Here is a 23,079-nt window from a genome sequence, read left to right on the forward strand (position 1 = left end):
AAAGTTGATTGAAACAGTCAAAGTAGTGATCATAAAATGCTATTATTCGCTACTAGATCGAACTCCAAAATTATGTACTCTCTATAAACGTTTTGAAGGAAAAAAATGCATTTCCTGTATTTTCTATTTTCAGGACATGTGAAGCAAGTCATCTCTCAAAGTAAATCTCTCTCTCTCTCTCTCTCTCTCTCTCTCTCTCTCTCACACACACACACACACTCCGTCTGTTGAGTGCAGTCTGGTTTACTGTATTTTCGCCGATAGATCGATCAGTCATTACATGCCTCCACCCATCCATTATTTAACAAGTGAATCAGTCATTCATGCAATGTATGTATACATCGAAGTAAGTATGTATATCGGTATGTATATATTTTACATGTGTGTAGTGAATACATGCGAATGTATATGCCTGTTTCTCAGTCATTCTCTGTCTCTCTCCGTCTCTGTGTATGCGTACGTTCGTATGGAGTGAAGAGGATACGTATAATGCTAATGAGCAACGAACTGGTGTATTATTCGACACAAGATGTCAGTTTAAAAATCTAAAATGGGAGTATTTATTTTACTGAAAGATGCAAATACTATGTATTCGAATAAAATTGCATGATATAATTTGTTCATTTATCAACAAAATATAAGTGATTTCTAATATAAGTTTCCTTATCATAAATTATTTGTCCTATATATTGTTTATTTCGTCGATATATTTCAATTCCAATACTTCTTTCTGCAATTAATTCTGGATAATTAATTTCAAAATGAAATAAAAACGATTCCTTCTCTGATAGATCATTTCGAAATAGCCATACTATAATGTAGCACGTATCTCCCTGCAAAATTCTATATTGAAGTTGTTTAGCATCGATGAAGTAGCTCGTGTCGAGTACTCAGTTTCATATATATTTTTAATAAAATGATGTTGCTCACGAGCTAAACAGTATACCGCGTCCCCTTACACACCGCGAAGATGGTAAATAGAGTCCATTGACTTGGCCAAATCTTGTCTATCATTACCACTTAATTTATTTAAGTTAATTTTAGTTATTTACAGACCGAATGTAATTTTGCTTTTGCATCAGAATATACAATATTGTGTATTTATGTGTACAAAACGTACCATTGTACCACAGTATCATTTTTGCACATATGTTTCCCAGTATTAGGTTAAGACATTTATAACACGGTTTTCTTTTCAAGGTTCCCATAAGCCACACTATCATGAGATATCATTGGGTATTGCATATCACGTTTTTCTCGGTCCATGATATCAAGGCTTACTATTGTATCAATTTACCGAATGGTTATGTTGTAGAAAACAGGATTGATGACAGTGGTTTTTCATAACCTACATTTAAATCGACTGTGCAAGTTCTGCACATTTTGAAAACTTATCATTCCATTTGTTGTTCGGTTTTCATGACAAAAGTAATACGTATTACCATCCACTTTATTTTCATTCGCGTATAAAGATCTCCGTTGCTTGCATGTGAAGTTGTTTAATAAGTTATTTCCCTTTTGCTGCTGAGATGAATTCGTTCGTTTTTGTAAATATGATCATAAACAACTCATCTATATATAGTTTTATGTGACGTAATAGTCTGGCATGATTGCCTTCCTTGAATGTAGCAAGTCATTGTTCCTGTCAGTTATAATATTTGAAAGGAAAGTTGACCTTCAAAATGGCAGTCTATTTCCAGCTGTTCTGATTCTGATTGAAACTGACAGCTATATATAGCAATCATTCAACTGAACCTTACCAATGTCATATCATCACTTTCAGCATGTCCCGCGCCATCACTGACGACCCTGACGGACAATGGGTGTATCCAACTACAATCTATACCGCAGTATACTCAAACGGCAGGTTCTACCATAACTTACACCTGTGCCGGACTGATAACAGGACTTGTTTCAACTTATCCCCACTGTCCTGTGGAGCTGTGTAAAGCTGACTTTACCTGGACTAGTCCGTCTATTTCATGTGGCAGTGAGTACCTTTTCCTTAATAATAATAATAATAGCTTGAAGACGGCGACAACGAATAAGAAGAAGAGGAAGATTTATTATTATAACTGCAGCGCAGTCCAGACATTATATTCACCACTTGTCAGTTTCAGTGAATGTTCAAACCTTATTACACATTATATTTTCTAAATTTCAATTCAATAAAATGTTCACGTGCAACGTTATTCTTTTCTAATAATGTTTGATATTTAGAGAACAATATACAATTAAATTAATCAATATTTTTAATTTCAGTGTGCCATTAAGTCAAAATGTTTTTCGTATTAACCTCTTGTCCCTTGTGGTCAAGGTGAACATGCGTTTATAAAATCAGGATGTCCCAGAGAATATATGACGGCCAGACTGCCAAAAGCTAGCACAACGTAAGAACACGACATTCAATACGAAAAAACCATCTTAGGGATTCGACGTCATCTACCTCAACGGCCATAAAATAAAACAACAGTACCACAAAAAGACACCTTGTACACTCGCCTGTGACGTTTTCTCTACTAATGACCTCGACCGTTTGAGCGCGGGGTATATAGGACTATAGCATGATTCGATTTGTATATGCCTTAAGTTTCCTTGCAATATATGTAGTGTTAAAATCGTGACAGCTTAGATAAAGAAACAGACTAAAGACTTGCATTATCTTTCATGTGACCTTAATTTTAAGGTAGAGGTATGACTCTAAATAGGCGAGGTTCTGTAAAATTAACATATTTAAAAGGCTAAAGTTTCATTAAAATATCTCAACTGGTTCAAATGTTATTCTTAACTGGCTGAAGTTTCATTCAGTCTTCAGCGGTTCAAAAGTTATACCCCGGACAAGGATAAAAGTCACATAATTGTTTTTTCCATCACTGTGAGCTTGCCCTTGAGGCAGCAGGCGAGAATATGGTATGTGACCAATACAACGTTATGAATCTTAGATGCAAAAGTTAATGGACGGATAGACGGAAGATGCTTACCTTCGTTGTCCAAGGTTCCGATATGATAACCCTACCTATATCTTGGCGAATCGAGCAGATATTTCCGTGCTTCTAGTCTGTGAACTTCATTGGATGCAGCGGCAAGCCGCCGCATCCAATCAAACTTAGGTTGTTCAAATTTTAACACTGTTCCTACATCATCGAGACAAGGAGCACACAACTTGAACGGACTGATGAAAAAGAAATTTTCCACTGCCGGTCCGTGTTTGCGCAAATACTTTTCACTCACATGGTATGTAATGGCTTCCCTTGGGTACGTAGTCAATATTTCGATGTTAAACTTAAAAAGTGTCCTTGTTAGGTCAATTGCCTCCACAATTTTCGGCCGATGTACAATGCACCACGCAATTGGTTAGTTGGTATTACATCCTAAGGGAGGCAACTCATGAAATCCAATAGCTGTCGCTAGGACAAAGCAGCAATATATCTGTTCGATCCGCCACGGTGTAGATAGGGCTATCACATCGGAACCTTGGCTAGCAATGGACAATGCCATAACATAGTACATTTGAGTTAAGACTGGAATATATTAGTGGCATTTTAAATAATATCGTTAGAAATTAACAGGATATATTACAGTCAGGGAACTCTTGCACTGAATTTTTGAAACCTTATAAGCAAGGGGGAGTAGTTCAGAAACAGAAGGTTGCTGCTGCTGATTGTAATTATGATAATGATGATGGTGTTGATGATGATGATGGTGGTGGTGGTGGTGGTTGTGGTAGTGGTGGTAATGATGATATGCAGATAATGATGATGATAATGATGATGACGACGATAATGGCAATCCTTGGTAACGACCACGGTGATAATGACGGATAAATGTCAAATGTTAAAATCTGTAATTCTTTTCTTTGTCTGAAATGGCACATATTTTTTCAGTTTCTGGAGTGGACTACCTTGGAAACAAAACAAAGAAAAATATGCCTGGCCCGATTGTCAAGTATCTGCGTATGCATACAAACTGAACCGAGGGCAATGGCTCGAGAATTAATCATTTCACGCAAAGAGTCTATCAGTATCACAATAGTCTCTCAGAATTATACATAGAGTCTCTCGGTATTATATATTGTCTCTCAGAATTATACATAGAGTCTCTCGGTATTATATATTGTCTCTCAGAATTATACATAGAGTCTCTCGGTATTATATATTGTCTCTCAGAATTATACATAGAGTCTGTCATGATCAAGCATAGTCTTACCGTATCAAACATTCAGTCTTTCATTATCATACGAAGTGACTAATTATTAGCTTCTCAGTATTATACATCGAGTCTCTCAGTATCAGAGTGTTTTATTATCTACATATTCTCTCGGTATCATGCACATAGTCTCTCAGTATCAAAAAATGTCTTTCAGTATCAGGCATAGTCTCTTGGTATTATGCATAGAGTCTATCAGTATCAAACAGTGTCTTTCAACAGTTTGTATTGTCCTCAGTATTATGCATAGAGTCTATCAGTATCAAACAGTGTCTTTCAACATCTTGTATTGTCCTCAGTATTATGCATAGAGTCTATCAGTATCAAACAGTGTCTTTCAACATCTTGTATTGACCTCATTATCATGCATAGAGTCTATCAGTATCAAACAGTGTCTTTCAACATCTTGTATTGTCCTCAGTATTATGCATAGAGTCTATCAGTATCAAATAGTGTATTTCAACATCCTGTATTGTCCTCAGTATTATGCATAGAGTCTATCAGTATCAGTGTCTTTCAACATCTTGTATTGTCCTCAGTATCATGCACTGAGACTTCAACATCTTGTATTGTCCTCAGTATCATGCACTGAGACTTCAAGTATCACGTATAATGTCTTTCAGTATCGTGCATAGTCTCTGAGTATTATGCATGGATTCTCTCATTATCATGCACAATCACTCAGTATCTTTGAAATTTCGCATGAATACATATAGAAATAAAAGAGTAAGATATTTTGGAAAGGTTTATGAGCATGACCTCACGCTGAGCTAAGACGAAGATAATTTTTTTATATAAAAATCAGCAAAGCTAGCATGTGTTGAATTCTTTGGTCACAAAGATTACTAGTCAAGATGCTTGGCCAGTATTGTACATTCGAATAATTTAAGAACATTAAGTAACTCTGGAATCAAAGATTTAATATGCAAAAAAATTTAAATAAACATAATTTACGTTAATTAATGATACATAAAAACTGTACCGATATTTTTTACATTATTTTCAGACACATCTCAAACTTTCTTGAAAATGTTTTAAATATAGAATTATTTGGTCTACAGATACAAACGTTCTGAGTTATATTTTGTTAAATGTGCTCTCGCTTACTGTCAATTAAGAGCGACTATTCCCCCAAAGAGAACCGCTCCGGTGGCCTATTGGTTAAAGCGTCCCCCTCGGATGCGGAGTTCGCGGGTTCGAACTCTGGCCGAGTCACACCAAAGACCTTTAAAAATGGTACTAACAGCTGCCTCGCTTGGCGCTCAGCATTAAGAAATTAGTGTTAGGACTGGTCTGCCTGGTGTCAGGATAATGCGACTGGGTGGAACCAGTGGCGTCACTAGAGGGTGTCGGACCGCACCGGGTGACACCATCAGAGGGGGTGACACCAAAATGGCTGTCTATAATATAAAAGTTTTGAATTTTTGTGCAGGAAGGAAGTCCATGGGGATGACACCATGAAATACCGCACTGGGTGACACCAACCCTAGTGACACCACTGGGTGGGACATCATCTTACATGTCTGCAGCATGATTCCGCAGTGCTAGACATCACTATAAACTTCCACACTGCAGATATCGTAGCGATGTGACTGAAAAATTGTTCAAGCTACGTTAAAAATACACACACACATCTCCCAAAAAAATTGTATATAACTGGTTGACACGGCTTCTCGTAGGTCGGTGGTTGTTTTGGGGGTTTCACGGGGTTCTTCCTCCACCATTTATACTGGCCGCCATGTATAGCCTATCTGGTGCTGAAAAATGGCGTTAAAACCCATAACAACAACAACAACTGGTTGACACAAAGTATCAAGCGGCGTATTGAAACTCATGACGTTTATGATCCCTAGACCTGCTTCTAAACGTTACTGAGGGCAATGGATAACGTTACTTTATACATTGTTTTAACACGCCGTCTTTAAGATTAATGAGTACTGCAGTGTCCGAACATGTTACCAGTTGCCAAGAAAACTGCACGTGCACACTCACTATCAATTTCACTTTTTTTTTTTTAGCTAACGAGTGTTATAATGTAGGAAGCTCGGTCAGTTACCTAGGGCATCGCACGTGCACAATGAACGGAAAGATATGTCAACGATGGGACAGTCAAACACCTCACAGTCACAGCTTTACAGGGGCGAATTTTCCTGACGCAACTCTGAATGCCGCAAACAATTACTGCAGGGACCCTGATGGAAGTGGCTACCCCTGGTGTTTCACAACCGATCCCCTCGTAGGCAAGGAATCATGCTCTGTCCTCCAGTGTTCAAGTAAGTTCTGGTTTAGAAGTATTTTATGTCTGAAAGTATTTTATAACCTCCAAGTATCTGCACCGTTGAGGCTAAAATTCATGCTCTGATTTGTCCAGAAATTTTAGTACCATTTTTAAAATAAATGAACGCTGTTTTGGCCATGATTTGTAGACTAATGGACGGATGAATGAAAAGACGTCAATCTGCATATCAGGTAACGAAACCAAAATGAAACGTGAAGGTAAATAGTGACAATAAAACAAAGGTACTAACTAAATAAATAAACGCGAAGGTAAATAGTGACAATAAAACAAAGGTACTAACTAAATAAATAAACGTGAAGGTAAATAGTGACAATAAAACAAAAGTACTAACTAAATAAATAAACGTGAAGGTAAATAGTGACAATAAAACAAAAGTACTAACTAAATAAATAAACGTGAAGGTAAATAGTGACAATAAAACAAAAGTACTAACTAAATAAATAAACGTGAAGGTAAATAGTGACAATAAAACAAAGGTACTAACTAAATAAATCACATGTACAAAATTAACATATTGCATGATAGAACAAAATTCTTACACTCAATGTCAAGGCGAAAAAAAGAAGAAAAAAAACATGTCCTGAAATTGGAAGCATAATTCCATCTACCTGCATGGGTTATTTTTTCTAGTTCTTCTTAATAATTATAACAAATACTGGGGAAAAATTTACATTCTTTTCGTCAGATCACAGAATATAAATTATAACATTTCTTATGTGCTATTAGTTTTATAAAAAGTTCTCAGTTTTTGTATGATATTTATATATTATTTCTTGTATACAGCCGTCCCATCTAACTTTCTTATGTGCTATTAGTTTTATACAAGGTTCTCAGTTTTTGTATTATATTTATATATTATTTCTTGTATACAGCCGTCCCAACTAACTATGGAACTTGCACAACGAGTAAGTGCGTCTCTCTCTCTCTCTCTCTCTCTCTCTCTCTCTCTCTCTCACATACACATAACTGTGAAACAGAATGTATGTATGTATGTATGTATGTATGTATGTATGTATGTATGTATGTATGTATGTATGTATGTATGTATGTATGTAATATCTAAGTGGGTAAAAATATATCATCCCATCGGCAGGTTACTTTCGGTAGAGTCATCAAAAGTTCTTTAGCGACATGAACGAGTCTGAAAAATGACACGAACGAGTCCGAATACGATATGAACGAGTCTGAAAAATGACATGAGCGAGTCCGAATATGATATGAACGAGTCTGAAAAATTACATGAACGAATCTAACAAGACAGAGTGGCAAATAAAAATTGAATTGTGCGATATTTAATTTCAAAAGAACTATTTTTTTATATTATTGTGTCGCAGATGGTTTCTTGCTGTAATTAACTAGCTCTGTTATTCTCTCTGGCCTCACAAAATCACGATGAACCAGTCAAACTACAATGACTTTGGAGACATCAGAATGGTAAAATCTTAAATATTATGATACCCTCACCCACATACATGTATTTCAGATAGCAAAGGAACAAAAGCCGATATTTTCAGAGAACAAGAAACAATGTGCAAAGGAACATTTTGTTATTAACTTTAGAAAACAAGGACAATTTTTTTTACATCATGTCCATTCACTTCTCCCTTCTGCCCATCGGATAGCCTCCTTTATTGAAATTCGTTTGCTTATTTTGTTCGCATTTCTCCATTATTATATTATTATGGCATTAGTTAATTGTTTTACAAATCCATAAAAATCCTTTCTTAAGAGTCATAATTTCAAAGCAGTTTAAGAATTTCAAGGTTTGGAATACAGCACATACAGGTTACAAATAACACGAGCTAATCATTTTATGTCTACTTCAGAGATGTATTTGGAAATTCTCAGTTTCATAGTTTTATTAGTTCAAGACCAGATATTTGGCGAAAACGATCGAAATTACATTTTATATGTAAGTAGAGACAAATTTTAAATAATATAGTAAAACTTTATAGAAATTTTGTTGAAACTACTTAATTTAAAAGATGGTTAGAGATGAAAATTTAAGTTCTTTGTATGCTACTCGTTAGGCACTATTTGACGTTATAATAACTTAAAGGCGTCAAGTCGTATTCGTCCTACATACAGCTCAAAATTGCGCAATCCGTTCATAGTGTATTCCCCGTTTTTCATGGATGAGATATGGTTTTTAAACAGAAAAATGAAATCGACGTTTGTCAAGGATATTTATTATTTTCATCATACAAGTCAACTTTTATCTTTCAACTACTAAACCAAGTTAGGGAGAAGTTTATGCTTTCACCGTTGCCATTTTTGAGTTGCAATAAAAAAAACCAAAGCAAGCAAGGAGTCCTATGTATCTGAAGGCATGCTTCATCAACATCTTTGCCGTGCTTTGTTTGCATCAATTTATACCGTGATCTTCTTTGAAGAATCCAATGTTAAAAGTCATGTATACTAAGGTCAGTTTGCAATGGTTAACACTGATACCTCTTTGATGTAGACTTAACCCCGTATTAGATTGTTATATATACAGAATACAGAAATCGATGCATCTAGTGTATATGTTTGTGATTATATCTCTGCACACACACACACACTATATATATATATATATATATATATATATATATATATATATATATATATATATATATATATATATATATATATATATATATATATATATCTTTATAGCAAAACGAAAGGAAAGGAAACGTAAGATAAGAAAGCGTAAAATAAAAGAAGAATGCATTTATTAGAGCAGACATGCGCAAATTTGTATTTGGGGTTGTGCAACGACATTAAATGCAAGAACAGAGGGCACATTTATCCTACTACTACTAAACATAATCATAATAATAATAATTGGTAAATATGTTCTTCATTATTACTGCTGTAAATAAAAGTTTAGAGCCAAAAAATTATGAATTTAGAACATTTTCCGATTTTAAATTTCAGCCGCGACGCTGGATCCGACCGGTACTACAGCAGGTGAGTTGTGCAAAACGTTGTTCTTTTATGTCATAAAAGTAATAAAATAAAACTGAATTTAACTCTGAATTTTTCACACCGATGAATTTAAAATCTTTAAATTGTGTAATTTCAAGTGATGGTTGATTTGTTTTGATTACTTAAGTATAGGTCTTGAGCATTCAATATTGTAAGTGCCTGTTTTATTAACTCTTTGATAAAAAAAGATCTAAAGCTTAACAATTATGAAATTAACTATAAAAAGTGTTTTTTTCACAAGAAATTTCATTTTGACATTGAATGGAAATTGTATTCATTGTCTTGGTCCTTTTGCAAGATTCTATGGACACAAATCAGCCGAGTGCAATAGTTCAGCTAAGCATGTAGATATAGCTTTATTCTTGTAATGTGACCAACTCCCACGCTTTTTTTTCTTCAAAATCATTTCATGATGTCGACATTTTCCAAATTATATATATTTGTTTCCTTTTCTTATTGCTATTATTATTGTTATTATTATTATTATTATTATCATCATCATCATCATTATTATTATTATTATTATTATTATTATTATTATTATTATTATTATTATTATTATTATTATTATAGCTAACTGTGGATTACCCACTTTGCTGGCCATGACTGACAATGGATGCATACAGCTACAATCCATTCCCCCTTATACGACGACGGCCGGCTCCATCATAAACTATATATGTGCAGGTCTTTTAACCGGCTTCGTGTCCTCCTATGACCACTGCCCAGAACAACTATGCCAGACCACTGGCTTGTGGACCAGTCCCACAATTTCCTGTGGAAGTAAGTATTCTACAGCTAAATTATGAGGGAAAGATGGAAATCCGTGTAAAAAAATATTGTAATTCTGATTTGACGATGTGTGTCTGTAACGGTATTTTACGTACCTGCTTGCGTCATATTTTAGATTTTTAGTTAGTTTTATATTGTACGAACAATACTTGAAAATAAATATTATTCCTATAATCCATGCCTTAAGTAATCTAGAATGTTAAGTAAGTCATTTAATTTCTCCATGATTTATGAGGCGTTTTTTTTTTTTCATGAGAAAGCAAAAATGAGCTCATTTTCGACGATCTTAATCCGTCGAATAAATGTTAGGTACGCAAGTATCCGGAATATTAATTTGATGATTGTTAATGGTAAAATAATTAGAAGAATATAACAATTTTGGACTTTGCAAAATATGTATTTTTTATTTCTGAAAAAAAGGATCATTTGATTGTAGTCTTTATAAAAGATGTTTTAAATTTTTTCAGTTAACGAGTGTTACACTGTTGGAAGTTCCAGTACTTACCAAGGACACCGCACGTGCACTTTCAGCGGGAAAACGTGTCAGCGGTGGGATTCACAAACTCCACACAGTCACAGCTTTACGGCAGTTAATTTCCCTGATGGATCACTAGCTCTCGCCAACAACTACTGTAGAGACCCCGACGGAACCGGAAGCCCCTGGTGTTATACTACTGACGCAGCAGTAGTAAGGGAAAGCTGCAATGTTCTTGTGTGCACTTGTGAGTATCAGAATTATCATGACTCCAACGCAAATGAACTAAAACAAGTAGCATATAAACATTGAAAAATTGCAATTATAATACTCCAAAAATGAATAATAAACAATTACTAGATCAGTCAGACTCGATGGAATTATTTCTAAAATAAAAAATTACGATTACAATTAGGACCTATAAACAGAGAATGCAACAGAGTAAAAGATATATAATTATGAAAATTGCTGCACATCATACATGATGGCACAAAGTTTGGTTGTATTAAATTCAGTTAGTTTCGAAGGGTATGTGATATAAATATATCACTAGCTTAAAAGAAAACAACAACTTCGGTATCTAGATATCATCCCTGTTAGTTTACAAGTTTGGACGTGATACACGTGTAGTTAATGCTAATTGTATTGAAAAATGACACTTAAAAGAACAGGGGTGTAATTTGTCGATTTCAAAGAAAAAACTATACATTCCGTGTTTTCAAAACAAGATACAAACTGCTTATTACATTAAATAATGACAACGTTGAAATAATTATCATAGACCCTGATAGCGAGATAATTAAATATGTGCACTATGAAGACATAAGAAAGATATGATATGGGTAAATACACAAATTTTAATTCAGTTAATGTACGGTACAACTTCAGGATCTCTTAAAGTTTACGCGGTAAATTTTACAATTAAAAAGATATTGAATTTATTATGGAAAATGATCTTGTGGCTAAAGAGTGGCAACCGGACATTGCTGATATGCATGCATATAACAATACAATAGTGAATAGAAATACAAATACCCTTGGGCTGAATAGTGAAAATAACACACGAGAGATATTTAAGGAGATGCTTTTAGAGAAATATTTAAAGAGAGAAAATCTGAAAATAAAGAACTTTGTGAAGGAAACTAGTTTTTACAACAGGAAAGGTAAGGATCAATTCAGAACGGAGAACACTGAATATTTTTTCACACACTGAGCCACAAATGGCAAATGTGGTCCAAAGCTTTAACAGAACTCTTAAGATTATAATGTTAGTATTAAGTCAAAACTGAAACAATAAAGCGAACTGAAGGATAAAATGGTACGCATGGCCCCCGTTGAAACTATCAGTGTAGAAAAGAGATGCAAACTAAGGAAGAAAGTAAATAGACTCTTTTTACCTAAAAGAAACTCGTATATTTGGAACGCTTAAATTAAAAATCAATGAAACATTCAAACTATCAAACAATCTTTGTAAAGGGCTAAAGTTGTATGTGTGTGTGTGTGTATGTTTTGGATTTTTAACGTAGCTTTAGCAGTGTTTCAGTCATATCACTACGATGTCTGCAGTGTGACAGTTTATAGTGATGTCTAACACTGGGCCATCATGCCGCAGACATGTAGCATGATGTCCCACCCAGTCATATTATCCTGACACCAGGCCGACCAGTCCTAACACTAACCTCTTAATGCTGAGCGCCAAGCGAGGCAGCTGTTAGGACCCATTTTGTAAGTCTTTGGTATCACTCGGCCGGGGATCGAACCTACGACCTCCCGCATCTGAGACGGGCGCTCTAACCACTAGGCCACTGGAGCTGTCCAGCTAAAGTCGTAACTTTAAAAAGTAAATAATTAAATTTGGCAAGTAGTTGTTTAGTTTATCCGGCCCTCTACAAACTAGAATTCTTGACTGCAGGGAATATAGAGAACATGTTTAAGGAACAAGAGTTATGTCTGTATAACGAACACGCTGATATCTAAAAATTTAAAAAGCCATTAAAGACAAAACGAATCAACGTAAATAGAATGTACCTGTGAAATGGAAATGATATGTTGATTCGTTTAATAGTTGGGGACCAGCAGAAAATATTATGCCATTAAGTAAAAGAGATTTTTAATGCCATATATAAAGTAAAACATTTAGTACATCAGTCATAATGTGCAGAGATACATATTTTGAAGATAATAAGTTTTCAGAACTTTCATTTGACTTTTAACAAGAATCGAATCAAACTAAACCAATAAATAAAATAATACATTGTCAAATCTTTCAAATACAACCGAGTAAAACTAATGGAGAAATCTGATAATCTAAATACAGTATGCCAGAGCTTTAGTGACTGTAAATCAACGAGATTACATTGGTGTTGTAGTGGATGAAATGGCCTTGACATTGAAATCAACGAGGACTTAAATGCTAATGCCGAAAAGCAGTAAATTAAAGCTCACAGTGTTTGCGGAAGAAACGTCAACTTCGCATTACTTTTAAGCTCCATAAATAGAATGTATGTACCTCTTTTCTAAACATTGAACATTTGACAATAATAAATCTCTTAACATGTACAAAACACATGGCGATATGAGCCTGTGGGAAAAAGAAACTTAACTTGGCAGTATTGATGGCAACAGTTGGTTGTGATGTTTTCTTTCGGTATTTAACAAACAAAAGTAATCAGTGTTAATTAATCCCTGTTTACACGCGTCATGTCCACTTTCAAATACGAAAACTGTTTTCTGACGGCTAAATCCCTTTGCCCTGCGAAAATGCTTTTAATCCTAATAATAACTATAAATCTGAAACATTTGAAAAGAAACATCTTCTATGTATTATTTGGTTTCTTTTTTTTTCCTTTTTCAGCTGTTCCTGTAAATGAGGGGACGTGTACGACTGGTAATCATACTCTATCAGCCTCCCCAGTTAAATTGGGATGACTGTAGTAGCTCCAGCTCTACTGAAAAACTATATTATTTTGTAAATTACATCTTTCCACAAAATTCGGGGTTCGATGTTGCGATAAATCACACAATTATTCAATGTATCGTGTGGATTTTTTTCCATACTAAAGAAAGATAAATGACGACGAAAATATGACGTAATAAATTCTTGGAACAGTATTCATTAATGATCTTTGATTGTAGTGGGACGCAATTATCATGCATGGTAAAGGATATATTTCGGTGGTACATGATTGGTTTAATTACTATTAAAGTAATATAATAATATGCAACATTGTATCCCATAATATATACATCTCTTTATCTCAGCTGACTTATATAAATAAACATTTAGATATTTGTTTAATACTAGTTTGCATTTTGTTTCATTTCTTCTAGCATAGTTTTCATGATTACCTCTTTTCATTTACTTTTCCTTTCTATCTCCTTGGTACCTAAATTTATCATAGTACTATCTTAGTTTCTCATAGTACTAGCTTAGTTTCTCATAGTACTATCTTAGTTTCTCATAGTACTATCTTAGTTTCTCATAGTACTAGCATAGTTTCTCATAGTACTAGCTTAGTTTCTCATAGTACTATAGATGGTATGCATGCACGTATGTACATTTTTTGTCCCTTACGAGATACTCCTAGTTAGAGAGTATTCATGAATTGCTGTGGTTTATAACGTTTAGTGAATCTCTAATCACTCGTGTTATAAACCTTTAAGGAAGAAGAAAGTGTTGAAAATCTTATACCTGCACATTGTAGAGTGTCCCATTTCGAAATTTGTAAAACAAAAACATGCAAAAGATGGTATTAAATCTTTTTATTACAATTTCCAAAATAATGATGGTTTTAATATCTCAAACGGAAGTATGTTATTTATATCAGTTTTTCTACTTTTTGATATTTATATTTGCAAAAATATCAAGTAAATACTGATTACTGTTGGAAAGAAAATCCATTTCCAATTAAGAGCTCAACACTTTCTTTTCACTATGTACTATTTCCAAATGGAGAGGGGTGGAAGTGAAGGTGAGAAAAATCTCTGGAGTCGAATGTGAAATATCGACGAAAAGAGAAAGCTGTTCAGAGGGAAAATCTTTCGCTCAAAGAAAAATGTATCATCCATTCCAGAGAATGAAATGGTCACCGTTTCAAGCCTTTAAGTAAGTAGACCCACTTAGAATGCCAGCCCCTCCCCTCACAAGATTTTTCGTTCCATTTATTTAGAAAAAAGTTTCTTTTAGTATTATTTATATACTATTTACATCGATTCCATTAAAATGTCAAATTAATGTAGTTTACACCATATACAATTACGCTACTCCCTAACTATCCGTTGTTTTCACGTAACGTCATTAAACGTGTGCACTTCCATGTCTGCCGTTTTGATTCTCCCGCCATGCAAACAGTCACCTAACAACATTGTTTTCCTAAAAAAAGTTCTGAAAGTTATAAAGGCAGGTATCATTTTGTGAGTAAGGATATCCTAATACATCACATTCTGTTAAATGTGCCTACCGCAGGATACCGAAAACGTGACTTTTCCACTTTTTTTTCTTCAAATAAAACAACACTGTAATTTCAACCAGATTTGTTATTCTTTCATAACCAAATAGATCCAGTAATAAACAGACCAATGAACAAATAGACAGAAACAAGTGGAAGCGTGTAATGATTTTTAATTTTAATGGGTTGAAATCAATCATATGGTTATCGTTCAAGTTATAAAGCTCATCGTTAATATATGATTTCAAATTTCTAAAAGCATTTCAAGAATACTCGGTTTGACATTCGATACAAAGTCGTGTTTCGTTTTAATGCACTGAAGATGAAACAACACCTTTGAAAGTTATCGCTTTCATTCATTATCATCCTCCGTCCATCATCTCCACCACAAATGCAATATTTGACCGTTCTCATAAAAATGTGTTTGTCAGCTGTCGTTGGCACAATTGCTACTTTTGCAAAAGGTATTTAAATGTACATAAAAATTCTGGCATAATACACATGATATACAATTTTGATTCCGTAACTGATATTGTATCCCGAAGATCATTGTGCGGAAATTCTCTTTTATGATTTTACGATGACAATCTTGAGGACATTAAACAGAATAATCTGTTGTTTTTTTTTTTGTTTTTTTTTATATAAAAAAAAACTATATTTGTCTCTTAGAAATAACTGCATTTCTATTTGACAGTAACTTGCATGATTGCCGTTCGGCTTCACTATTCCGTCTTTCGATATAAGCCTGGGAACTTCCTACTATATTTTGTCTTTCGTGTTATAGGGGCACTTAGTTTCAAGTATCATCTACGTATCATTTCGATGAAGTAAATATCCTTATCGAATGAGAAAGGTTTGTTAGGGAAGCAAATGGCGGCTGAATGTGCGCGCGTTGCATTGTGGGTATTTGTGTACACGATCTTGACTTCTGTGAAAAGAACCAATAAAGCGAATCAATATTACATGATCACGTGGTTATAACAAGCATGTGTATACTGATACCATTAATCATGACAGTTGTCTTGAAATTGCTATTATTTCATTTCGTTAAGTCGTGGTTATCTGTTTATTATAACCCACTATAATGAAATCAAAGCTTTTCGTAATGTGGTTGTACATAGAACATACCCAATTTAAACTCTTTATGAATTCCAGCATATGGTGACCTCGCTTTAAGATGGTACACATTGACAGCTTCCTGAACAGCGTTACATGAGGACCTTGTTTGTTACTTCATGTTCTTGCCTAAGTTCTATATCAACGATTAGATTCATTTTCGACATTTCTCCTTTCATAGTGATTTTTTAAATAGATTTTTGAGAAGAAATAATTACAGTGATTTAGTCTAGCTTAAAATCAAGATGCTTGGCATCAATCATTCCCAGCATGTATCATGCTTAGTTCCTTTTACCTCTGTCTGCATCTCACAGACTGTATGTTTAACTGGCGACCCGTAGCTCATCACAGGATGAAAAATGTCGTGGAAAAAGTATATATATAAATGCTACTATTTACACCTCTGGGGGCCCGGAGTGGCCGAGTGGTCTAAAGCGCTGTCCGTTACGGATCACTGCCATCTCACCTCTGTCTGCGTGGGTTCGAGTCGCGGATTCGGCCAATGTGGGTATGTGAGAAAGCTTACCAGTAGCTTCTCGAGGGTCGGTGGTTCTTTCCGGGGATTTCCAGGGTTCTTCCTCCACCATTAATACTGGCCGCCATGTATAGCCTATCGTGCGCTGAAAAATGGCGTTAAACACTACAACAACAACAATTTACACCTCTGCAAAATAACTCAAAGAAATGTACAACAGAAAACATATATGATTTATTTGAAATCATATCAACAGTGCTAACAGTAATTTGAAGGATAACATATTTCAGACAGAATTACAGATGATGTAACACTTTTTTCTCACGTTCACAAATGATAACGGAGTGGAGCGCAGTGAACCCTGAGAGAGATACAGCTGATCGATTTGAGATATACTTGTAATAACGGACTTTTTTCTGTGTTTACATGGTCATAAAGACAATACACACAAGCACATGTTTGTCAGCGATAGTATATGATTTAAGCAGCCCATTTAAATTTCATTTTCCTATTTTTAGACGAAGTTTATATTTGCTCTACAAAGTATCCTGCTATAAATTTTGTGTCCTCTTTCAAAAATACAAATGATCTTGCTTACTCATAATTTCATTAACACGTTTCTTAAAATAAGAGCGGAGAGAGAGAGAGAGAGACGGACGGGTGGGATAACTAGAACAGTCAGCAATCATTCTCGTAACCCTTTCTAAATTTCTGAACCTCGGCAAACACACTCGGGTTCGGTACCATATTGCATTTCCTTGATTGGCATATAACTTATGAAAGGTCTTAACATAGCAACATTCAGCAACATAATCACTGTGTATTTGTTTAAAGGTTTAGATGGTATAAAAAGGGAGTCCAAACTATTAGCGTTACAAAATAACATTCAGGAGGATAATAATGTTGAATTGTTGATTTCAAGCATAAAATGATATACCGGAAAAAATAAAATGTACAGATTAAATTCAATAACGATAACATAAAGATAAATATCATCAATCCAGATAGTAAGATTGTTATAAGAATACGGCACTAACGAGGAATAAATTACGTATTTAGCGTAAGGAAATTCGTAAATTTATTAAACAGTGTTCAGCCAAATTTAATCGTCTTCTGTGAACACCATAGGTCTTGCATATTTTTTGTCTCAATTCGTTGAACACTAATTTACTAATTTTAAGATCCCACAAAACCAATTGTAAAACACTTGTAGCCAATCAATATCTCTGTAAACCTTTGGTCTATAACATTTTTAATCGATTTGAGGTACACACAGAACCCTGAAGGGATGTATTTAGAGTAACTTGGTGGAGTATCTAAACTTGGTTGAATAACGCAAACGAAACATTTGACATCTGCATGTGTATCACGTGTCTGTTCCTAACCTATCAAAAATCCATTTGTACTTTCGTTTATTTTCTGGCCATATGACCCATCTGACCTCTCTTCATTTTGTTCACAGGTCTTGCTCTGCTGTACAATTCTAGGTAGTCAAATTTCACGCCAACTATGGTTTGCCCTTTTACGAGTCCTTTTACAGAACCAAATTATATTTAATTGATAGTCTTTATTTTCGGAAGGATTGTATGCATTTTCTATTTTGCATTTTTAAAACTTTACCCCTAAATGTCATCGTGTATCCATTATTACGCTTTGCTGCCGTTGCATGCTAAGATATGCATATCATATATAATAACTATATTAACCATATTTATTTAGTCATGCAGGCATGATTATAAACAATTATTTAATTATTACCTAGACACAAATAATAGACATGCGCGCACACACACACACACACACACACACACACACACACACACACACAATATGTTCGTCTTAGTCACATATATTAACACCCTCTCAGTCAGGTAGTTATTACTTCTGTTTTTGTTTTGTTTGTTATATGTAACCCAGCATGGTACATGTCGTCGTAATATCTGGAAGTTCCAAGTTGATGATCCATTCTAGAACTAATAAGTTAACAGTTGTAATTGTACTCGTAAGTTTCAACAATATAAACAACATAAAAACACGTACGTTTTATATCTGAACATGAAAATTGTCGCAAATTTGCTCTTTATAATGGAGGGCTTTATCTCAAAACTTTAAGTACCACTTGTTGATGGATGATTTTTTGACAACTGAAAATTTTGAAGACGAGTTGGGTTTTTTAAAGTGGTAATTTAGAAATAAGAAACGAATATGTACGCAGCTGGACATATGTTGGTATCGAGATCCCCCGAACATTTGCTGTTTTGTATCACTATAGTTATGAACCAATGAAAGCATGTCCCTTGATTTTGTTTAGTAGAACATTTTATATTGCTTTAACCCTTAGGTTCATTCTGATGTTAACCAAAGTTGCTCTGCATCTGTGTCGGTGTTATTAATTTTAATCTTTACAACTGTTAAAGCATGCTAAAATATTATCATCTACAGCTACCACTGCTCCTACAGTTGCGATGACTACCACAGTGACAACAACAGCCATTGCTCCAGGTAAATATGCAGTGTCAGTCGCGGTCCTATGTCTTTTTCGTCAATTTTTTTTAAAGATCGTGTACATCGCAGATGCGTCCTTTTTTAAAGTTGATTCATGGACAAAAGCCTATCATGTGTGGAATTACCTAAGTACTACGTCACTGTTATATGAAAAATCAAGTATTGGAACATAAATATAACGATTCAAAAGCTACTTTCAATTGATCTGAATAGCTTAATTGACCTGGGTTTTTTATAGCTCATATGCGTTCAGGAAACGGAAGTCTGCGTACTAATTTTTTGCGCAATTGTTTTGTGCTGTTTTAACTTTGTTTTTCAAAATGGGGAAATCAATCCGCCTTAGTCAAATAAGTCCGAGGTTGTTCCGATTCTTATCTGCGTGTTACAGACATAGGAAATAAATACTGTAACTGACATATCCCATTTAACTCCCCTGTTTACTTATTATGACTTTTTCCCTATGTATATGTTATCCCATCTGCTTATAGCTATCATCTGATCGGTGTTAACTACTATTGACTTCATTTTTACCAATTGTCCTCAACGGCTTTCGAATACTCTTTTTGAAAAGGATTATTTAAGCATAACAACTCCTGGGTACTTCTATTGCGTGAATCACTAGATTTTGTTTCACCCTTCCTCCCTCCATCATACCCACGTACACACGTTTTAACGTTCTAATACATTTTCAGAGATCATTTTCCTGAAATCTTTATTCAGAAATAAACGTCGAATATGCACGCTGCTGGTCATTCTTTGTCATCAAAATCCTTCAAATCATGAAGTCGACCTCACTCGAACTAACGGCGTTGAAGCAAAGCTGGGAACAACCATCATTTTGACAAAGAAATTAGTGCGATATGCTTATCATAATCTGCATATATAATCTGCATATTGTTTTCTATTATCCTTCTCTTCTTTAAGGAATTTTATTGCTTTTTTGGGCATCACTGGTTTTAATAGCGAAAGAAAGAATTTCCTTGATTGTATTAGCGTGACATTTTTCACTGCTTCATGCATTAAGTTTATCTGATATTTTTTCTAAAGTTTGTTTTTCTTCTTCTTAATTGTGCCGATAATATTCATTTTTAATCTTTGAGATTATTGAAGCAAGCAAAATACTTTTATTTTCAGCTACGTCAGTTACGAAAACAGCCCCTAAAGCAGGTAAATTCTTTGTGTCTCCTTCTACTTTCAGTTAACATGTTTCTTTGTTTGAATATGTTAAATGTGCCTGTTATTGGTCCATGTGTGTTCAGGAAACACGCTGTTCTGCATACTACTTGACTGCGCATGAATTCTGTGCTGTTATTATTAATTTGGTTTTTTTTTAAATTGATTTTTTTAAATTATTTATTTTGGTTTCTGATAAAATGGTTCATTTTATTCACGTTATACATCCTAGTTTTCTTCTGGATTCACAAAAAGTCAGGTCACACCGACTAAGGAATTAAATGGTCAACATATATTTATAATAACCTCTTTATCGATTCTTACGTGTTCCGTTTTCTAATGTGGATTATTATTTTGCCTCAGTGTTTGTGATTGGCTGTAGATAAGGTTATGCATCGAACTTTGTACTTAGTTGTGTGACTCAGTGATGAGTCAAAATTACTATATGTAACTATTATTTTTATGATTGGCTTATAGAGCCAATATTGTACATGCAAATTTGTCCTTACTGTTTGTCAATGGCATAGAACCGATATTCATCTGAAATTGTACCGCTTGTGGCTGACGCATGAGCTACTATTCAACGTGTATTGTTTTTCTCTTTGTAACTGGTTGGAGGGTAGGCCTAACATTCTGTATGTAACCACTCTGGTAATTTTTGATGAATGGCTGTTATGGTAGGCCTAATATTATATGTGTATCGACTGTCGCACTTTTCGGTGAACGATTGTAGGCTAGGCCTAACATTGTCTATGTAATCACTGTCGTAAGTGTTTGCCTCGCCTAATATTTTGTATATAACTATTGTCGTACTTTTTTGGTGAATAGCTGTGGGGTAAGCTTAATAGTCTGCATGCAACTATTGTCGTACGTTTTGTGAATGGCTGTTGGCTAATGTCCTTTAGAATACTAATGTCCGTAAGACATGCATCTCAAATTATAAAGTCTGTGCTTTCTTCTGTTTATTTTGGTGTCCTTCTAGCAACTAATCAGATTACACAAAACATCTTGCCCATTATGAATCGCTAGACCTTGTTGAACATTCTACCCCAAAACAGCATAATTTTAGTTGATTCTCATTTTGTGGTTTTTTTTGTTTTTTTTTTAATTGTTTTCTCAGATCTAAGTGGAGATAAAGCTACGTTTTCTCAACGCCAGCAGGGAAGTGAAAAATACACCAATATCAGAAATGTCACCGGAGTGAGCAACTCAATCAGATGTGGTCGCGAATGTCTCGTGGAGGTGAATTGCGATCTATTCATCTTCGACGAAGCTACTCGTGTCTGCAACTTGTCCCAAGAGGATCCTGGCGCAGGAATTTCCATCAATTGCTCCGCCAACAATTGCTTTAAACTGCAAAGAGAGACGTTGATTTACAATACAGTCGCATAACATTCAGTAGAGATTACTGTTATGGGTTTCCTAGATGCATAACAAAATTTTTTTACCAGTAATAATGTGGTTTGATATATGCTTTGTACTTAGATAGGGGCTTGTACAAAGTCCACAGGTTATGCATTCTGTTTGTTACATTTACTTATCTGTGATACCTCTCTTCCACTTAAAAAATATTGCGAGATGAACTTTTAAGAAATATCGTTTGTATTTTCTCTTTATTACCAAAAAAGAATGTTTTTTCTAGTTCATTAATAACCATATTCGAATTTTTTAAAGTGTTTAATGTCTTCTTGCACGTCCTGGTTTTGCAAAACTTTAATTTTCTGCCATTGGATTGCTGCAAATGGCATTTTAAAAATTGTTTTAGACTTTCAGATCTGAAAACCATGCTGTATGCCATTCGCCGGAAGTCTTTGTTTTTTTGTTATCACATATAACCATGGAGCATGGCCGTGTTGAGTTGTTGCACATCTTTTTTTTTCTTCTTCAGAATGTAAAATCTTTCTCACATTAAATCTTACAAATAAGAAAGAAAAGTGTAAAATCTTTTCTGTGTCATTTGTATGTATTGATGTAAGGAAAATGAATATATTCATTACAAGTAAGTAGTTACGTAATGTCGATGACAGGAATTGATTCAAACTCGTGTGAATCTGAATGGAATTATACACTCTCCTGTATTGACTATTGTTTTGTCATGTGCTTCTGAACACACACACACACACACACACACACACACACACTTTCCGGCATTGACTATTATTTTGGGTCTTTCCTCGCGTCCTTTCCAATTAACTTCAATACAGCCTCATGTTTGATATCCTGTTTCTGTTTTGTTTGTTTTTGTCTTTCATTTTAATTGTTTAGAATGTTTGGGCTTTAAGGATAATTAATATTTTGTTGATTTTTGCTTAATTGTTTTATCTGTGTTATCTAGCTGGTGGAAAATCTTAACACTTTTAATAGTGCTATAAATTTGGAATAAATTAATCAGTACGCATGAAAGCATTTTGGTCTAATTTCGTCAAATACTATAACATATAACCACTACTGTGATCATGTAATGATTGCGTCCCCTGTTCATGGATCGGGTTCATACTTTATAACGTTTTTTAATTTATTTTTTACTTAACTCCATGCTACTGTTCATTAAATCCTGTAGACCGTTTTCTAAACTTTGCTTCGACTAGGGTGTGAGGATTCGCACAAAACACAGCAC

General features: G+C 34.5%; 2 protein-coding genes and 1 long non-coding RNA gene across 3 annotated transcripts in view; 2 read left to right on the forward strand and 1 right to left on the reverse strand.

The window, feature by feature from the left end:
* The window catches only part of LOC149781992 (plasminogen-like), a 34,535-nt gene extending 20,492 nt beyond the window's left edge, over positions 1-14,043 (forward strand). The window contains exons 3-10 of the mRNA XM_089933396.1: positions 134-160; positions 1,784-1,990; positions 6,225-6,479; positions 7,378-7,410; positions 9,428-9,460; positions 10,052-10,261; positions 10,738-10,992; positions 13,600-14,043. Coding sequence (XP_089789522.1) covers positions 134-160; positions 1,784-1,990; positions 6,225-6,479; positions 7,378-7,410; positions 9,428-9,460; positions 10,052-10,261; positions 10,738-10,992; positions 13,600-13,673 — 1,094 coding nt within the window. The 3' untranslated portion in view covers positions 13,674-14,043. The remainder of the gene's footprint in view (positions 1-133; positions 161-1,783; positions 1,991-6,224; positions 6,480-7,377; positions 7,411-9,427; positions 9,461-10,051; positions 10,262-10,737; positions 10,993-13,599) is intronic.
* A 3,048-nt stretch (positions 14,044-17,091) lies between these two features.
* Positions 17,092-22,946, forward strand: LOC149781993 (uncharacterized). Its single transcript, XM_089933398.1, has 3 exons — positions 17,092-19,286; positions 20,424-20,456; positions 21,583-22,946. Exons 1-3 carry the CDS (start codon positions 19,250-19,252, stop codon positions 21,852-21,854), a joined length of 342 nt encoding a protein of 113 aa, XP_089789524.1. The 5' UTR covers positions 17,092-19,249; the 3' UTR covers positions 21,855-22,946.
* The window catches only part of LOC149781994 (uncharacterized), a 56,144-nt gene continuing 54,474 nt past the window's right edge, over positions 21,410-23,079 (reverse strand). The window contains exon 2 of the long non-coding RNA XR_016414193.1: positions 21,410-21,815. This is a non-coding gene — a long non-coding RNA (uncharacterized LOC149781994). The remainder of the gene's footprint in view (positions 21,816-23,079) is intronic.

Source organism: Sinohyriopsis cumingii, chromosome 15 (assembly GCF_028554795.1).
Source record: "Sinohyriopsis cumingii isolate HCF-2022 chromosome 15, ASM2855479v2, whole genome shotgun sequence".
Lineage (NCBI taxonomy): Eukaryota > Metazoa > Mollusca > Bivalvia > Unionida > Unionidae > Sinohyriopsis > Sinohyriopsis cumingii.